At 43.9% G+C, this 19,416-nt stretch overlaps 2 protein-coding genes across 2 annotated transcripts in view; one reads left to right on the plus strand and one right to left on the minus strand.

The window, feature by feature from the left end:
• Window positions 1–3,402: 3,402 nt before the first annotated feature.
• tfb1m (transcription factor B1, mitochondrial) overlaps window positions 3,403–19,416 on the minus strand; it is a 35,425-nt gene continuing 19,411 nt past the window's right edge. Inside the window, exons 7-8 of the mRNA XM_080512798.1 lie at window positions 5,102–5,229; window positions 3,403–4,179 (exon numbers count right to left, since the gene is read on the minus strand). Coding sequence (XP_080368924.1) covers window positions 3,885–4,179; window positions 5,102–5,229 — 423 coding nt within the window. The 3' untranslated portion in view covers window positions 3,403–3,884. The remainder of the gene's footprint in view (window positions 4,180–5,101; window positions 5,230–19,416) is intronic.
• Window positions 16,937–17,665, plus strand: LOC308142803 (claudin-20; the record flags this gene model as incomplete). The annotated part of the gene is made up of 1 exon (XM_080513384.1): window positions 16,937–17,665. The coding sequence occupies one exon, from the start codon at window positions 16,937–16,939 to the stop codon at window positions 17,663–17,665; it is 729 nt and encodes a 242-aa protein (XP_080369510.1).

A 19,416-nucleotide genomic window follows, 5' to 3' on the forward strand; every position in this document is an offset into this window, starting at 1 on the left:
TGGAATGGATAATTTTCTGACAGAAGTGGGGCACGGATGTGTGAAGAGAGACGAGAAGAAAAGCTTCACCGGGTGCTGGCTTTCTTTTCGCCGTCGTATCGAGTTTACATTTCCACGTGATGCGACTATGAAGACATCGCTGACATTTATTGCCGCTGATATTAAAGATAACCAACTCGGCTTTAAATCCCGTCTCTCGATTACTCGCTTGGATGAGCGTCTCTTTTTTGTTTTTATTCCTTCTGTTTGTTTCTCTTGTTTTATTAATTTATTTTCGCACATATTTGGAAATATATAATATTATTCAAAGAAGGAATAATTCAGACTTCTGTTTTGAAATCTACCAAAAATTCACAAACTGAGTGTTTTACCCTTTTATAGGAAACATGTTGCAAAACTTGATCTTGATAGAAACAAGGATACATGCATATAAACTAAAAAGAAAGTTGGGAAATTTGAGATATTTGTTAATTTGTGTTTTCATTTTGTATTCTTTGATAAATTATCTCAATTTAGAAATAAAACAAATATATCATTATTAGCAGGTTGTTTCTGAATGAACGTACCCAAGAACTTTGGTATGATATAGATGAAGGTTTGATTTTCTCATACATGAAAAGAAGAAATAAATGTGGCTGCTCGGGGATCCTCAGCAGATAAACTGGTGTTCATTTAATCATACTTAAGTAGTGTGCTGGTGGAGACGGAACAAATGATCAAGGAAATAAAACTATTATTATTGGTGTGAACTAATAAGTAGCAAGAGAACAACACTTGTTTCAAATGAGTATAACACATAAGCGTCTGTACTGAATAGCCTCTGTAATCATCCGCAGTCACCTGGTGGTCGGAGGGGCCGATGACGCAGATCGGCAGCCTTGCTTCTGTTAATCTGCCCCAGGGCAGCTGTGCCTACATACATAGTTCACCACCACTGAGTATGGAGTCAATGAATAATGCAATGTATAACTACTTTGTGTGTCCTGAAGTGTGCTATATAAAACCTATGCTTTATTTTGACGTCAGCCAAACAAGTTGCAAGAATCACCAAATTCCATCGTGAGGTATCCGGGCGAAACCGAAGGTACTAGCTCATTGTACTAAGGCTCTGTTTACGTTACAATGTTTTCAAGAGAAAAAGTAAAACTTTCATTGTGTTTTTGGTGTCTGTTTACACGACGACGGTGCCCTGAGCCGCTGAAATCGCAACTTTTTGAAAAGGCTGCTCCTCCTTGAGTAGATAGACAATAGCAGCATTTTCCTCCAGAATGTCATGACTCCCAGTCCACTTTCTCCTGGGACTTAGTAGTTTTGTCGTTGAAACTCACTGTAATAACAATCAAACTTAATTCTCTGTCAATACAAATGTCCATGTACTCGCCATTGATAATTTATAGCATTTTGTTCTCTGCAATTGTATGTGGTTTCATTATAAAAACAAGCAACAGCACCCACTAGTGGCCCGACATGAAAACTACAAGTGTTTCTGTCATTTACATGTAACTAGGGCCTCATGTCAACCCAGATACAATACAATACAACCAAAGGCTGGTAAGAGTACTAAGTAGGAAATGGATCAGGAAGCATTTATGCATAAATTTAATTTATTTGCTCGCAGTCGGCGTGTTATATAAGAGCATTTTACACTCTGCAACAAATCATTGGGAGTTAATATGCCAGGACGGTTACAGCTACACACCGGAGGTAACAACAGTTGTGTTTTGGCCATGTGATTTATAAAGTTACCATGCAGTGACACACAGCGGCAGATTAATGGATCCACTAAAGATGATTCATTGTAATTGCGAAGGGTAGCAAGCTGAGCGTCATTATTCTCTGCTGCTTTATTTGCAAAAAAGGATGGAAAGCAGTATTTTAGACGAGAAGATGACCTGTAAAATAGTGGAGCGACTTCTTTCCAGACAACATAACAGAACGAGGCTTCTCACTGAGTAAAAAGCAACACAACATTGCACAGCGAAATGCTTCTTCCCTCCCTGATTTATTTAAATACATGTTTCATACTAAACAACAGTTGTGAAACCAAAATCTGTAATTTCATGGTGTTTCACATTTCCTCTACATTCTCCCAGCTCATTAAATACACATAAACAGGTGATTTTATTTACAAAAAGGGTAGTTTAGCATGTCACTGCAGCACTTGCAATGGGCCAATAACAAATTACTGTGACAGATAGTTTTAGGGGGCTTTTTCTTATGAGTATTTATTTAAAGCATTGTAATTTCATTTAAGAGCAACTGAAACCATGTAATGTACTTTTTTTTTTTTACTTACTAGTTTTTAAAATCAAGACTCATAAACATTATGTTAACAAGATAATATTTTCATCCGTATACATGTCAAAATGTAGAACACAATTTCATTGATGTAATTTCCATGTACTTTGTTGCATGATCAATCTACTTTAAATGTAAATATTTGTATTTCATTATTTTAAATTGATTTTGTTTTAGTTAATAAATTAACTTCAACAGCAGTCTTTATTATCATTAGAAATATATATATAAAATGTAAATAAAAACAAGATGCGATGTTTTGATTGTCTTCTAAATCCATATTTCATGTAGAATTGAACATAGAGGCTAATGAGAAGCCAAGTGGTGCTCGCTCTGGGCTTATTTTCAATTTGATTAAAGCAACACAAGTGAAACACAAAAAAGCTACAAATGTAATTGGGAAGAAGTATAAAAAGAGCAGTTTAGAGAGGCACTGCAAACAATAAGTCCTGTTTAATGTACATTTATTCTCATAAACAGCTTGAAGTCCAAACAAGCTTGTGATAAATGAATTACTTCCTTGATCCCTGTGACATAACTTCCCTCCTATAATTACACTGCACGTGCTGAAATAAACCCAAATTAAACCATATTGTGTTGCTTTAAGCTGGAGGCTGAATAACAGAGCAGGCTCTCTGGTGCAGATCTGTTATGTGGACTCTTGGTTGTGGTTGGAGATTATCGCCCACCTTTCATCTGAACTGAGTGAATTCTGCCGCTGGCAAGTGGACCGGCGCGCACCATCTGCCGCGCTGGCAGGAAGCAGCACGGCCACAATCTGATGGCCACAATCTGTTCGAGCCGTCAAAGATGAACTGCTCTAACCACGATTATATTGAATAACATGGTCTCAAGTACAAGTCAGTCAAACTGCCTCCTGTCAGGTGGAGCCGTCAGTGGAAGTCTTCATCGCGTTGGCCCGCCAGCTGAACAGCCGAAACTTAATCTGTTCAGAAGAACATGACCAGCGGGAAGCAAACAGACAGATCGCACGGAATCCCACGCAAACATCAAGACACAAAATAATGCCACAGACAGGTTTTGTTTCACAACCAAGAAGAATCATTTTAATAAGAGTCCTTCTCTTTGGTTAAACCAGGAGTTTTCAATCAGTCGAGAAATGCACATCGCTTTCTTTGTCCCTTTGAGCTCAGAGTCCCGAGTGACGACATCACACACCCTGAGGAGAAAAATGGCCTCGATATCAAGCTGCCATGTTGTTCCCCTCCTCTAAATCACTTGAAAAACCTTCCCACCATTTCTTTCCAGCTCCCACAGGACACAAAGCTATGTGCGATGGATAGGAGGGAAGAATTGGGACATAAAGAGATATTTAGCGCTTAAAGAGCGACTGCGGGACACTTGCTTACTTACTTTCTCTTCCCCAGACACACATGATTCTGCAGCACGTTGATGCATCCTGGAAAGCGCTTTTGGAGCCCAGGGCCTTTATTTGTCTCATGGCTCTGGTTTTCACTGACTGCTGCTTGGATGCAGGCGGAGATACTTTAAAAATGCATGTTAATGTCAGGTGGACAAGTCCGAACTAAGAGCAGTTTGATGTCCTCCTGCGCTGAAAGAAGCTGTTAGCAGCCTTCTCTTGGTTTCTTCTGGCAGGCCTGCAGAGGAGGAGGAGGCGTCTCGCTGCCTGGTGCGTACATAGGCGTCTTGTTTTTCCTCGCGAGATGCTTCAGTCTGAGCTCCTCTCTGAACTCGTAGCCGAGCAGCCCGGGCTCCCGGCTGCAGAGGTGCGCGTACGCATCGGCTAAAGCCCTGATCTGAGGTATGCTGAGCTCCGTTGGCCGGAGAACCGGGTCTACATCCGCCGTCTGCATTATCTCCCGTGTCAGCTCCTCACGACGGGCCTCGGGGAACAACTTTCTGAGGGAAGATAAGAGGAGATATGAGAGCACTGATTTCGACATTCAGGTCACTTTGATATCGTAATGATCATGCAAGTTTAACGGCGTCAGAAAAGTTCAAACAGGGGGAAATTATCTCTCAGCGATTATTTCAAATCTGTGAAGTTAATTGAAATAACACAAAGAGCTGCTCATGAATTTTTCATTCACCCAACCGTCATGCCGCCAAGTTGTCACGGGAACTCACACAGCCGCAAAATCATCTCACCTAAAGAGGGCAGCCAGGATTTCAATTTCAATTTTTCATTCATTTAGCCCGCTATCACCCCGAAAAAAAAAAACTCTCAAGCACATCCAATACTGAGAGACAGCCATATATTTTTAAAGAGCCTTTCCCCTGCCTGAGATGTGCTCCTCTCTTCCTTCTCTGCAGGTTGGTGTGCAACACTCTGTGGCGCGGATGCTTTTTAGGTGCCTCCTCTCCAATTTGGTGCCGCCGCCGCCAACCCGCTGCAGTTACATAAAAATCTGCTGCCTCGTCTTCCTCTGCCACCTCAATGAGTCATAATTGCTGCTCTCTTTCACGCAGCCAGCGTTCTTTTGTCATGCGGGCCTACGTGCTCTTCCCGAGCAGGCACGGGGGCGATGGCCAGCGTGCACGTGGGCATGTGGGCTGCTTGTTGCTGGCGTCGTGAAGCGGAGCTGTGAAGTTGCTGTTCGGTTAACACAAAGCCTCCGAAGACTCATTTGTCAGAGCGGCGGGCGCGCAAGAAAGGAAGAGACAATCTGAAGACATTCTAATCAATGGGGAGATGAAGACGAGCGATGTCAGGAAGCGGGTTGAAAAATGTAGAGAGAGAATGGCAGATGAGGAAGGGACGGGGATTAAAAAGTGAAGGAGGGGAAAAAAAACGAGAAGTCGCATGGAGACGTGAACTTACTCGACTCCTCTGTAGCAGTGTTTCCTGCGGAATTGGAAAATGTTCCTGACCACTTTCTCCACCAGCTGGAAGGGTTGTTGGATCTGAGGCTGGGCTAGAGGAGTGAAGCGGACCACGCCAACGTCCACCTGCACACACACAGACAGGAAGTGGTGATCGCAACAGCAGGACAGTGCCATGAATGAGTTCACTATACGAGTGTGAATATAGGACCAATGTCTCAAGTGAAAATACAGTGTAGTTGCACGGAAAAGTTTTGCGTTTACATGGCAACGCTGAAAACCAAGTAGTTTTCATGTTGGGCCACTAGTGAGTTCTGTTTTGTTTTTGTAATGAAACCAAACACAAGCATGCAGAGAACAAAACGCTATAAACATTAACTTTGACGAGTACACAGAAAAGTTGAATTGCCATTACTATGACTCAACTATAAAACAACCAAGTCCCAGGAGCTTGACTGGGAGTCATGACACTCTGGAGGCCGCCATTTTTGTTATTGCACTCGCACATGTGCAGAAGAACTATTTACGATGGCCGGGGTGCACATGCCCCCCACCCCCACCCCGTTTCTATGGCGATAGAGACAAAGCATTTTCGAAAAGTTCTACCATGGGAGTTGCATTCCAAAAGGTGCATTTTTCAGTGGGAATTGTTGTGTAAACGGACATTCGCAACAAAAGTTTTGCGCTTTCAAATGACAACGTAAACTGTGCCTAAACTGTTCGGTGGGTGTGAGGGGAGAGGAGAATGCAAAGAGTGGAGAAAAGCTTGTCTGACAAATGGTAAGGCTGGGAGAGAGAGCGAGAGAGAGAGAGAGAAGGATCAACATGCTGGGATAAAAGAGAGGGAGAAAAGGCACAAAATAAGATGACGCAGCGTGGCGGGCTGGCGAGCCGGTTCCAGTTGCCACAGTAACACCTGTGCGATGGACCATAGAGACCGAGCCTCTCGCTGTCGCTGCATCACCGCAGAGTTTCTTAATAGCTACAAGCCTGACTCACTGTGGTGCATGTCTATTCATCCTGCTGTCTTTGTTTATGTGGCTCCACCATTTCACCCGAGCGCCGGGGCAACGCGCAGCAAACCGATTGATCAACCACGGCGTTCACCTCCCGCCTCTTGGGAAGACTCGGTGGACTGCGGGATGACGCCTAATTTTCATCTGCCTGCCTTCAGCTCCCTCTGAAGATAAAATATTTAAGGAGAGAAAGAGAAAAGTGTCCCCTAAGCTAGAGTGCTCAGGTTTGAAAAGTAGATTGAATAAATGTTGTGTAGCATGAAGGTCACCTTCACAGTCACTTTCATAGTTCACAAGAGCAAAATGGGACTTTTTCTCCAAAAGTCTGCATTTATGAGTAACATTTAATGTTTTGTTGAACCCTTTTATAACTAGAATGTTGAGTTTTTCTTCCACTTTTTTACACACAACTTCAATGTTCAATATCTGGAAGGTTTTTCAGCACTACTGACTGCAGGCTGAAGCGTTCCGGTAATTGGACAAAAAGCAGTTTTGCTGTTTTCTGGTAGTTTGTGAAAGCTAGAAGATATCATAGATGCTTGAAGGAGTTTTGTATAAAGATGTCTGCATGCCAAATCCATTCCGCATAAACAGGGTGGGAAGAAAGGTAAAAAAGGATTTAAAGTCCAAAGAAATGACAAAGAAACACACAATACATCACAGTTTTAAAGACAATTGGCAGACAGCCTTAATGTTATGGTTGAATTAACAACAATTAAGAACCTCTGCTGATATTAAACCTCCAGCATATCAAATTGCAGTCTGTTTGATTGGACTGCATGGGACCACTTTATTTTCTTCGGACCACTTTTGATAGACACTGACCTTGTGAGATTCTCTGTGACAGTCGTCCAGCCACATACTATCATAATTTAAATGTTCCTCGCGAGCCTTAAGAAATCTGTAACAGGTACGAGAAGATCTTTTTTTTTTTTTTAATGAAATTAGCAATTTAATTTTGTCTGTACTTGCTTTCCTTTTCGTTCAGTGTAATTATGCAACACGTTTTTGGAATGTAGGAGGAAACTGGTGTGTTCTACAGCCAAGCCAAACAGTATCTCAGGGTCCATGTGCCCACCTGATCTACAGTAGAGGAGAATCAGCTGATTCTCCATCTTTCAGTTCCAAGAGGACATGACTCACCGTTGGACTGACGGTGGCAGACACAGCAGAGCCTCGCTTCCTGCTGCTCAGATCTTTTAACATTAAAGAACATATACATCCATATCCTCTGACGTCTGTAAAAAAAAAAAAAAAAAAAGAAAAGAAAAAAAAGAATCACCTTCTCTCTTTATCTTCTGAAAACAGCCATGCTTTTAAGAAGAAGCAGGATACCATACAAGACTATTTCTGACTTTCAACCTTTGCTTTTATAACTCGGAGAGAGGTGTCATCATTCAAGGGTGTTTCACATGATGCTATTCCATTCTGCAACTTGTGGCCTGAAGCGATGCTGCACACTCAGGATGATACTCCAGTGTGTGGACCAAAGGCACAGTCAGGCAGAGCAGAGCAGAGCAGAGCAGAGCAGAGCAGAGCTGAGCAGTCGCCTGTCTATCTTTCCATGGTTAGTAACAGCATTACTTCCCTAGTGAAGGAACACAAAGGCGCGCTGGTCACTGACTGACTGACAATGGAACTTTGCAGAGGCACATTGGTGGACTTTGTCTTAACAATAATGTGGTTCATTGTCCTTAAGTGCTTTGTAAATGTGCAAAAACAAAACAAAAACATCAACACATGTGCTTCATGTATCCATCTGAGTGAATAAAAAAAAAAGTACAACTGTGGAATAACATTAAATAAACAAAACCTGACATGAGAGAAAATAGAAAAGAGCACGTATGAAAATGAAAAGGCAAACACTCGGGAATACAGGAATGAAACGTGCATGTGCTCGAATGGCAACGTTGCAAAGCTGTTTAATTAAGGTTTAAATGTAAAACAAACATGCAAATGACACATACTTAGGGTCACAGTCACCCCCCTCCTCATTTATACCACACAGTAGTGAAATAAAAGGAAATCCAATTCAGCTCAACAGCCCCCTTGCTGTGACTTCATGCCCCGCGGAGCTTCTCGTGCCTCCTCGCAGCTTATATTTCCAGAGTGTGACTCACTCTCATTCACAGCTCTCTTTTGCTTTCCTGGGCAAGGGGGCTGGCATTGATAATTAGGGGAGGAAAAGTGGTCCAAGGGTGTGAAAAAGGATTTCGGATGAGCTCTTTGGAGTCCCCTCTCCTTTGAACGGCTGATGCAGCGTTCAGGAGCACTTTGTAAACCGCACTGCTGTTTCTTATCAGATCAACAGATCTCCGTTTAGTTCGGACTTTCCTGGCTGCTGCTGAGCTTTGCGCCGCAGTGGCGGTTAATGGGACGACAACGGTGAAGCCTGTTTGCCTCAACAGCCCTGAAGGCTGTGTGTTCCAACAGTGCAGACAAATCTTCAAACGTCGGGTTCGAAAGAAAAGGGTTTGTCAAGGAGGAATGAAACAACTGTGTTATGAATTCACGCTTTAAGTGTGCAGCTGCAGAGTAAATCTGCCCTCTAATTTTAATGCTGTTCCTCGTCATGTTTAACACAGTCAAACACTGACTGATGACTTCATGCTTTATGAATAGCATCATCATTATTAATAAAACGCTAACCCTTTTAGTTCGAGTGATGCATTTTCAACATAAAGGCCACGTGGCCAAGTGTTGTCAAGGGCACTGGGAGCTGTGACGGAGTCATTGGGGTTTATAATGCTAAAGTCAATTCCTCCACCTGTCACATCCACATGTAAGGAATCCAGTCAGGAACTCAAACTGGGATTAGCAAAATGCTACGCCGAGTGCCTCAGTGATGCAAGATCAGTTCCACCATCTGTTCGGAAGAAGCAATAAAAAGGAATGCCTTTAATTTCTCTCTCTGCTGGAATAATTAGGCCATTTATATTCTGCACTTCATGATTTAAGAGAGCAGCGTGGGGAAAAGTCGATATTGGGACTATACGGGCAGCAGCATTTCAGCCATCAGCTTGTCCAAGTCACTTTGCTGCTATGATTTATGTATGGCCTTGTAACATTGCTTCACTAGGTAACACCACTGTAATATATCCAGCTCCTGGCCATTACTCCTTCCCCTGATAACCTCAACATGCAAGGAAACTCCATACTAAATCACAGGCCGCTGCCTGGCCTCGAGACTTGAGGTACTATGAACATGTTTTCACCTCCGTCCCCCCACATGTCTCCTCAGAAATCCCCACTTCAATTTGCTTGTAACAGTGGAGGGATTTTGCTCGAAAGAACTAGTCTGACTTATTAACACAAATTGGCAACCATAATAATCTCCTTCGGTATCAGTCTGATGCCCTCCTGCTTTATGAAGATACCAGCGGTGATCACAAACACAAAGCAAACAGGAAATGTTTAAATCATAATCATTTCTCAACAACTTGGGTGAACTACTGCATTCAGCAGAGAAAAACAAGTGACTCATTAGCGCTAATTTGGCCTCTTGCTTCGACGGATTTATCCTGAAGCTTCAGAGCAGTCCTCCTGCTCCGACTCCCTGAATTGAGGTAATTTGATCAAAACACTTCAAACATTTACACAGACTTTGACCTGCTTTTTGTTGCACTTGTGGCATTCTGGGTAATTGGATGTGCTAATCATGAAGTATATGAACACCTTCTTGAAGAAGAAAAATAATTATTCTTTGGCGGACCGTTTGAAAAGGGCAAAAATATGAACCATCTCTATCTAATAGACACACATCTGCTTTTGTCTGCACCCTGAGACCTTTTCTGACCCACTTGAACACAATAGTGACACATCCTTATTAACAAACCTTTGTGTCACCATATTTCATGCGTTTGACCTTCCCGGAGCCGAGCAGGAAACTCTTATTACTCCATCTTTGCCCTGTGGTTCTCCAGTGTCCCGCTCTTCCCCCATTTCCAACTCCAGCGTGTCTTTCTTGGCGAGCTCTTGCCCAATGGCGTGTGAGTAGTAATTTGTCATGTCCCTCTAAGCGTAACCAAGATGAGGTGGCAGGGGCCCTGGGGCACCAGCCTCTGCGCTACCTGAACCACCAACTCTTGCACTTACATAATGGCAGGTTCTGAGAAAAAGCAGGGGGATGGAAGAGAGCTATATGCAGCCGGGGAATACGAGAGAGAAGCGCTCGCAGAGATCCCGCAACCAAAAGGGGAGATGAGCTGCATTAATCATGACAATACCTTGAGAGGACAACCTCCATTACATCAGTAGAGAGAGGCTGCTTCTCAGAGAGGAGAAGGCAACAGTCAGTGCCACAGAATACCAGGCTGACATTTCTTAAGGGCGTTACGAAGGAAGGGGCTTTGGCTTCCTGTGCAGGCAGCCCAGCAGACTTCCCACGAAATCGCCCATGGCAGGCGCACAGGACTTTCAATACCGCTGCCCTTAGTCTCTGACAAGATCAGCTCCCCGGAGAGAGGCTTTCGTCATAGAAAAGCTTGAACTTTGCCCACAAATGTGAATTTTACTGCAACAGTAAATAATGACAGCATGGGAAAATAGTTTTGATGGGACATTCAAAGGCTCATAAATGGGATTCTGCATTGTGCACTTGGGACTCACATCTTAATGGAGTGAGCCGACGAGCCTCTATAATTGAGCCAACGCTGGGCCTTTGGCAGCACGTCACAAGAGTTTTGCCTGAGACAGGTTTTCACATTTTATGTTGGGTGAAACTGGACCCGGGCCCCGCTCCACAAACAAGATTGCAATGACAGCGACATCGCGGCTATCACACGACAACTTGCATCTGAACTGTGAACAAAAACCCCCTTTGCAAGACGATGAGCACGAAAACCAATTACGCAAGGGAGGACATAAAAGAGGAAAATGCAAATTGAACGATAAAAGCCCCTCGTGCAGGCAAAAAGGGAGCGTGGCCGGTCCGGCTGTGCCCTGGAGCGACGCTGGAGAAACGCTCCAGAGCTCTGCTGTGAGGTGATAAAATAAAGGGGACCACGCTTATAATAGCCTGCAATATCTTCACACATCACAGCGTCACACATCTGCACTCAATGGGTGTGCGTTGACCGCATTTTGCTTTTCTCTCCTTCCATCGTTTTTTTCTCCCTCCTTTTCACCTGGCCCCTCTATAATCTATTTACTTATTTATCTTACTCCACACAGAACAACACCAGCATCAGCACTTAGGATCTCATCTGTTACAAGGAGACAGGTCACACACGGCATACGGTAGCGTGTCTGCAGAAAACTGGGAAAATTCTCATCTTGCTGCAGCGGCATCCCGCGAGGAGTTCTGTGAATGTGGCGCTGAAGGTCGACGCCAGCATCGCACCGGAGGTAATGTGGTGTGCACCATCCCTGCGAGATGGCCACGTCTCATTTGAAGAAGAAAAGGGTCTCTTAGGGGTGGTTTACTGGAAAAGGAATGGAGGCTGCAGAAAGCTCCGAGTCGAAATAGACAAACGGATCAATAGCTAAACAAATCAATTGCTTCCGACCTATCAACACATTGCCAGCTGAAGGCTGGTCCTTGCATTGTAGTCGTGGGGCCAGCAGAATCATTTTGCACAACAAGCTGATTTTGTTGGTTATCTCATGCAGCAAAACAAACGTTAACAAAGATATCGGCTCCATTAAGTGCTTCCTGATATATATATATATATATATATATATATATATGTTTGTTTTTTTCCCACCCCCTTCTCTCAATTTGTCCTTTTTGTCATTCATGAATCAAGGCCGCCCCGGCCACTCCCTCCCCTGTTGTACGTCCTCCACAGAGAAGAAGGGGAAAGACGCGCAGGGATCAAGGTAGCAGCTGTGAGCTTCAGTTCCCCGCTGACAGATGAAGATGGCGCTCCGGGGAGGGTCAGTTTTCGGCAGGGTGGCACAAGCACACATGCTCCTCTGGCCTCCGGACCGACACGTAAACAAAACCTCCACGGAATGCAAACTGTGGCCAGCTCATCTGCTCACAATGATAGCAGCCATTTTTTTTTCTGTCTTAATTAGATTACCCTTCCCAATTGTAAAGTGAGGCTCTGATTGGAATCACTATCTAGATTTTGCATCTCAGCCATTTCTTATCTTTGAACAACAGCGGTATTGCGCTATGATTACCAAGCAGCTCAGTGCAGGAATGGGTTGGACTGAATCCTAATTTTGTCAGTTTATATTACAGAGCAAATCGTTTTCTCCACCCACAACAAAGTTTAATGAGACGGATGTTAGACTTTGTATCCAAAGAATACATGCAGAGTGACAAATAGTAACTCTCTTATGACTATATGTCCCTGAATTCATTTGAATTTTATGGCAGAAGAATAGTTGTAAGAAATTGGCAAAAAGCAAGCATTTTCAATTGTTTTTTTTATGCATTATTGTATTTTTTTTACATGGTACTGAGAACTCTGTGCAACACGCTTGTGAATCTCTTCTCAGATGGTAAGGTGTTACAGCAGAAGTCCACTGGAGTGACCACTAAATGGGCTTGAAGCTCTGTTTCGCAATATTTTTTTTGCTTTGCTTGTCATTAAATACCTACCCTTTTGGGGGAAATGATTTCATTGTAAACCAATCAATGATACTTCAGAGTCACAAATTTAGTTTCTATTAGTTTATCTTGATCAGGCACACAAGAAAGTTGACTTGGCCGAGCAGCTATGACTTGAGTTTCCAATAAAATGCTTTCTATCTGTGTTTGGTATTTGGGTGGAGATCACAGGAGGAGATGGAGGCCTTTCAAAAGGAAGAAAAAAAGTTATGTTTTCAAGTTCCAAAAGATTAACCTGTACTTCAAATTGATCAGAGGTTGAACGGACCACCATTGTTTAACAACTTCAGCCATCTTGTGTAGCGACTCCATGTCGTCAGCTGTGATTGAAGTACAGTAAATTATTACTATCAAAAGTCACTGAACGTGCCAGGCATAATTCTTATATCTTATCATATCATTGCTTGTAATGGGTTTCTAGATGTAACTCGGCTGTAATTGGTTTAAACGTTTCCAAAAGGTTGTCATTGAATCATTGATGGACTCATTTTTAGGGCAAATATGTTTCAAATTGCTAAATTAGTATTTAAAGTTACAGAATACTTGGCTCTTCAACAGGTACGTCTTTTGAGAAGGGTCACAGCAATGTTCGCGTAAAACAGGAAAATGCTTATAGTAAAAATGTTACTTTTATCACCAAGGTTTGCAATTAGTTTAGCATCAATAAAAACTCATCTCAAAATTTCTGCATTTCCCTCCACTGTCGTTAAACAGCCATAACAGTATCAGATCATTTCAAGTGCAGAAGACAGTTTTCATCTTAACAACAACAAGTAAGATACAGCAATGGCAGAGAGGTTTTCAGGAGAAAATTTTATTTTCTCGGATATTAAGATGCCCATACAAAGCTAGTTCAAGATACATTTCAGTTCTGTAGTCTCAAGTTTTAGCTGCAAAATGGCTGGTAGTGATGTATTGTTTAATAAAATGCAGAATCACGAGCAGAGCTTTCAAGTTTACTTCCTGTATTTTGATTGGTACTTTGTGTGCACCGAAATTGACATTGCTTTTAATTGAAGCCAGTCATTGTGTGACATTGCCACCTAGTCTTGCACTAAATTGAAATAAAAGTCAAAATTGGAAAAGGAAGAGTAAAACTAGACTCATGTCCTCATTGTCACTTTGAAGATATCACTGGCAAAGCTAATGGAATACACTTCAGCATCAATACCATGTAAGCTGTTTAGGATTCCTGAACCGCTTACTGACTGCACAGAAAAGGCAGACGTCGAAAGGAGTAATGTAACTGAGGGGGCATCTCCAAGCTAATATTAATGCTGGCAGCAGAAGTCCCATGTGCCCTGTTTGTAAAGAAACATATTGAAGTTAGCCAAGAAAATCAAGATGAAATGATAATATGATGATATCTTCACATGGGCTAACTGAACAAAAAAGAAAAGCATGTAGTCTAAATATGGAAGAAGGCTTCATTTTTATCCATCATCCTGGGTTGCAAAAGTTTAACTCTGCACCACGGATCCCTTTTATGAGTTTTCTGGATTCACCACTGTGCAACACAACAATGTGAGACCACAAGAGCAAATAGTTTAGTAACAGTAATACCATATTACAACAAGTTAGTCATTTGTGTTCAGTCAAATCACTTACCTATGTCTACTACTACTACAACTTCACTTTTATGACCACGGGACAATTTTCCAAACATACACCCAGTGCATCCAAATCATAACTGGCATACTGTTTTTTTTCTCCACATAATCTTACAGAGTACAAGCACGAAAATAACTTTATGTGAATTCTTACAGCGAAAAAGTCAAAGATAATTAGTTACGGTGTTATTCCATTGGTTTGGCTAAAAGTCATCCATTGACAAAATTTAAAAAAAGGAATTCCCAAAGAAATTCATTTGGTTTAGAGAAATGTATGTGACTTACAAAATAAGTAAATAAATAACTACTAAAATAGACTTTTTCTTAGAATTCCACTGAGATTGTTTAAGCTGCTAAACAGCTGATAAAAAGATGAGAATCTGTGAACTTGTGTGGTTGGTGAATCCAGTCCAGGAGGCAAACTGCTTCTCCTCACTTTCAAATCTCTCCACGATCCCACAATAGCCAATTTCACAAAGTTCTCTACTAATAAGTTACCAGCTGTAACCTGAAGCTTCTCAAACCTGAACCTTCTCTCAACTATAGGACCAAGTACCGGACCTTGTGAGGAGAAATATTTACTTTGGCAGCAGTGTGCAGCAACTCTCAGAAAATGTTGCATTTTCCCCACTTATGCTTGGACGGATTTGGGCCATTTCCAAAACACGCCAAAAGTGTTCTGTCTTCACTTGAAAACGTTGTAGTATAAATAGGGCCTCACTCCTCAAAACGCCTCAAGACTGCAATAAACTCTTCAAAGTCATACTGCAAATCCACCTTTTTAGATCTGCTTTTATGCTTGAACCATTTCATTTAATATTCACTTGTTCAATAGATTCCTCTTTTGAATATTCCCTTTGAATAGTTATAGATAATAATTAAATTATTAAAATTAGCTAACAATTGTTTTTTGTAAATAGCACTGGGGACTGCTCAAGCGGTGGAAAAGCCCTATATAAGTGAAATCTAAATCGAAAAAGGCATTTAAAACAAAAAGGGAAAAAAATTGATGCAGAAGAAAGATTGTGCATCTGTTAGACACGTATTATTAAGTTGTGATACAAAGATATTCAATAATGTGACTGATCGATCAAATTTAAATAATTTATGCAGATTTAAGTTTGTTCTCATTTCATTCTGGTACTGCAGATTTAATATGTCATTTGTTTAATTAATTATCTATCGATTTATTTGTTTGTTGAATGAAATAACTAAAATTGAAAGCGAAAACCTGTTATCAGAACTGAACATCAGGTAAACATTAATCGATTCCAAGCAATTTGTATTTAAGACTCAGAGCCCGGAAACCAATCCGTTAAAAAAAAAAAACAAATAAGAAAAAAGATATACATTTTTCCTTTAAAAACCAGAAAACTGTTAATGTTTTTCTTCCAAATAATAACAAATATTTAGCTTTTTAAAATCGTGATTTAGCCGTTGAGGATCGGAGCGTGGCGGGGATGGGAGAAGGAGAGACAGTCGGTGGAAGTTGTGAGGCAGACACTTGCTATTCCCCAGCACACACACACACACACACACACAGTGGGGAGGGAGAGAGGGAGAGAGAGTGAGAGAGCGAGAGAGAGAGAGGGGGGAGGGAGCGAGAGAGAGAGAGGGGGGAGGGAGAGAGAGAGAGAGAGACGGAGGCAGACCGCGCTCCGATTATTCGTCCCGGGCTGCGCTCGAGCCCGCGCGCTCTCTTCCTCCGCTGTTGCTAAGGGGAAATGGATGAGTCTCACGGAGCGGTGGTCCCTCTGCTCGCCCTCCCAGCAGCCCGCAGCCCCCCGGACCGTTCACAGGAACCACCGCGGACAACGTGACGCGGCGGCAGCAGCAGCAGCAGCAGCTCTGCACCAGCCGGGGTAAGGCATTATTCTCACGCCGCTCTCAGCCCTCCAAACACCGGCGAAACACTCACACCAAGCTCGCTCTCTCTCTCCCTCACACACGCACACGTCTCTTTAAATCTTCAGTGCATTCACAAAGTTTGAATGCACCTGCTTACTAAACGTCGCCATGGATTTTAAACTCTTTCCAGATCAGCTGATGAGGTAAACAGCAGCGGGACCTGAGTGGATGGATACACAATATTTGAGTGGAGTGGGCACTGCAGCTTTAAGTCCACATAGCTATTGAGCATTGCAAATACCACAAACTCATTTCTCCCTCTCCAGTAACAGCCCTATGGGGCTCTGTAAAGGTATAGGCAGCACGTAGAAAATGCCCACATGCACAACAACAACCCCCCCCCCCTTAGTGTTTTGCTTACCGACAGTCAACCACAGCCTGCCTCTCATCACTGGTGCCTCATGCTGTCCTTTGTTTCCAGCCAGGGGAAAAAAAAAAAAAAAGTGTGCTTGTGTGAGGTGAATGAGATGAGAAAGAAAAAGGGAGCATGAGGAGACGCACTCATTTCAATTGTCTTTCTTTCCACCAGACCAGTGGAGCTGCAGCTGAGGAGCTGAAGGATTCGACTGGCCGGCTGATACGGCGGTAAAGGCGGGGGGAGGGGGGGGGGGGGGGGTGGTGGTGTGGGACCGGCTGGGCTGACACGGGGTTCGAGGAGAGCCTGGCTGGCGCCGGGTTGAATGCTGCCGGGAGAGGACGGCGGCTGGGGAGGCAGCAGCATCGACTTGTATAGGAGCATGGCGTCCACCGGCATGCAGATCTTTGGATTTGTTCTGGCGCTGCTGGGCATCATGGGTGCCATGGTGGCCACACTGTTGCCCAACTGGAAGGTCAGCGCAGACGTGGGCTCCAACATCATCACCGCCATCTCCCAGATGCAGGGACTGTGGATGGACTGCACATGGTACAGCACGGGCATGTTCAGCTGCACGCTGAAGTACTCGGTGCTCTCGCTGCCGGCGTACTTGCAGACTGCTCGCACCACCATGGTGCTGTGCTGCGTGCTGGCCGCCATGGGCCTCTGCCTCGCATCCCTGGGACTGAAATGCACGCGCTGGGGCGGCGGACGACGCTCCAAGCGGCACGCGGCCATCGCCAGCGGCGGCTGCTTCGTCGCCGCTGGCTTCCTGTGTCTGGTGCCCGCTTCGTGGTTTACCAACGAGGTCATCACCAACTTCCTGGACTCCAGCGTGCCCGAGAGCAATAAGTTTGAGCCCGGGGGCGCGGTGTACGTGGCCTTCGTCTCGGCGGGGTTCCTCTTCGTGGGGGGGTCCATCTTCTGCATGTCGTGCTCGGGGAAGAGACACGGCCCCCAGGACCTGGTTCTGCTCCCTCCGCCGGACAAGTTGCTGCTCCAGCAGCAGCAGCAACAGCTGCTCCAACAACAGCAGGAGCTCCAGCACCAGTACTGCTCGCTCTCCCCATTAGACAATAAGACCGGCTACAGCCTGCAGGACTATGTGTAATAAAGCAGCGCTGTGTACGCTACAGCTAAAAGGAGACCAGCCCGAGGGGGGGGGGGGGGGGGGGACCATCGCAGCTTATGCTACACACAAGGCTCCACTCCAACTGGAGGAGGGGAAGAGATGAGAGAGGAGGGCAACAACTTTGATTCCATTTTTTTCCCTCCCCTTCTCCTCTATCTTGCTCCTCTCCCTCTTTTCTGTTTCGCAAGCACAAGCAGTGGAGGTATTCCCTGAGCAGCGCCTTGGAACAAACGGCGCGAATGTGTCAGGAGCCAGGATGAGGTGCAGCAGGATCGAAGGAAGCCGCGAACCAAATGCAGACACCCTTCATCAGTAAATCACAGAAAGAATTCCCTGGGGGATGGATTAAGCAAATAAGGAAGGCTTCTGTGTAGAGATTTTTTTTTTTTCTTCTTTCCTTTCCTCGCCAAAGGTTTGAATTGGAGGAGAATGATCAAAAGCAATCATTTAGCTGCTATTTACAATCGTTCTGCACCCTGTCATTTTGCAAAATAGGCAATATAACGCCCGAAAAGCAGTAAGTAAAAAAAACCCTTTCATAGCAAGCCATTGTAGTTTTTCTTATTCCTAGCCACTAGAATGCTACGTGGACTTGATTGAAATAAATGGTCATATTTTTGTTAGTTACTAGAATGATGTTGATATTTTGCCTCTAGAGCATGCCGTGTGGAGCCTGTCTGTGTATTAATACAGCGGAATGCCTGGTAGAAGACTGAGACATAGCCACACAATGCCTGTGCCTGAAAAGCTGTAGAAACATTACCCATGCTGGAACTGTTCAAAGAGGACTGTGGGGAGGAGTGGACGTGGGCTGCCGGGCTGAATTCAAGGAGGGGGAAAAAACGCAGGCGAACCGATGCCCGCGTTTTCTCTCTGCAGGTGTAGAAATATGAGAGAGCTGGAGAGGAATTCACACAGAGAGAGAGAGAGAGAGAGAGACAGAGAGAGAGAGACAGAGAGAGCGAGAGAGAGAGAAAGAGAAAGAAAGAGAGAGAGAGAGATCTGGGGCGTTCAAGCAGTGAGGACTATCTCTCTGTTTTTCAGATTTGCCATCCAAACAAAAAAAACAACCTGCCTGCAAGTTGCATTTCGCCCCGTCCTAATCTATTCCAGACACGCACATCCACATGCTTTTGTGTCTTCATGTACACAGTAAACACTCAAGACACGCCGCCCCCCCCCCCCCCCTTTTTTTTTTCCCTTCTCCTTTTTCTGCATGTGCTTTTCACTCCTGTCATCCGCCTCCACACTGCCATGGAAACAGCATTCAGCTTTCAAATGTCTTTATTGTCTGGGGGTATGTGCATGTCAGTCAGGGAAGTTGTTTGGAGGAGGATGGGGGGGCTGGATGGAGGGAGGAGAACATCCTTTCTCGCGCCATGAGCTTTAATCACAGCTACTTTGACTAATCCCCTTTATTAGCAAGCGACATGAGACAGCATCCCTCGGACAGAGGTTGTTGTTTTGTTTTTTTTGCAACCCACACTTTGTGTATCTCACGGGGATGAACAGATGTCTTATGGTGCATTGGTGGAGGGTGGCAAAAAAAAAAAAAGTAGAAAAAGGAGGTACTGGAGCCATGGTGGACTGGGTGTTTGTGTCGCAGGCGGCTGCAAATGGCTTGAATCATTCTCCATATGTGACTTGTTTTCCAAGTGCGTCAGCAGTGTGTATATATCTGACCAGTCTGCACCTGCAGAAGGTCTCAGAGTTTTAAATTGCACTCGCTT

This window comes from Blennius ocellaris (assembly GCF_963422515.1).
Source record: "Blennius ocellaris genome assembly, chromosome: 17".
Classification (NCBI taxonomy): Eukaryota; Metazoa; Chordata; class Actinopteri; order Blenniiformes; family Blenniidae; genus Blennius; species Blennius ocellaris.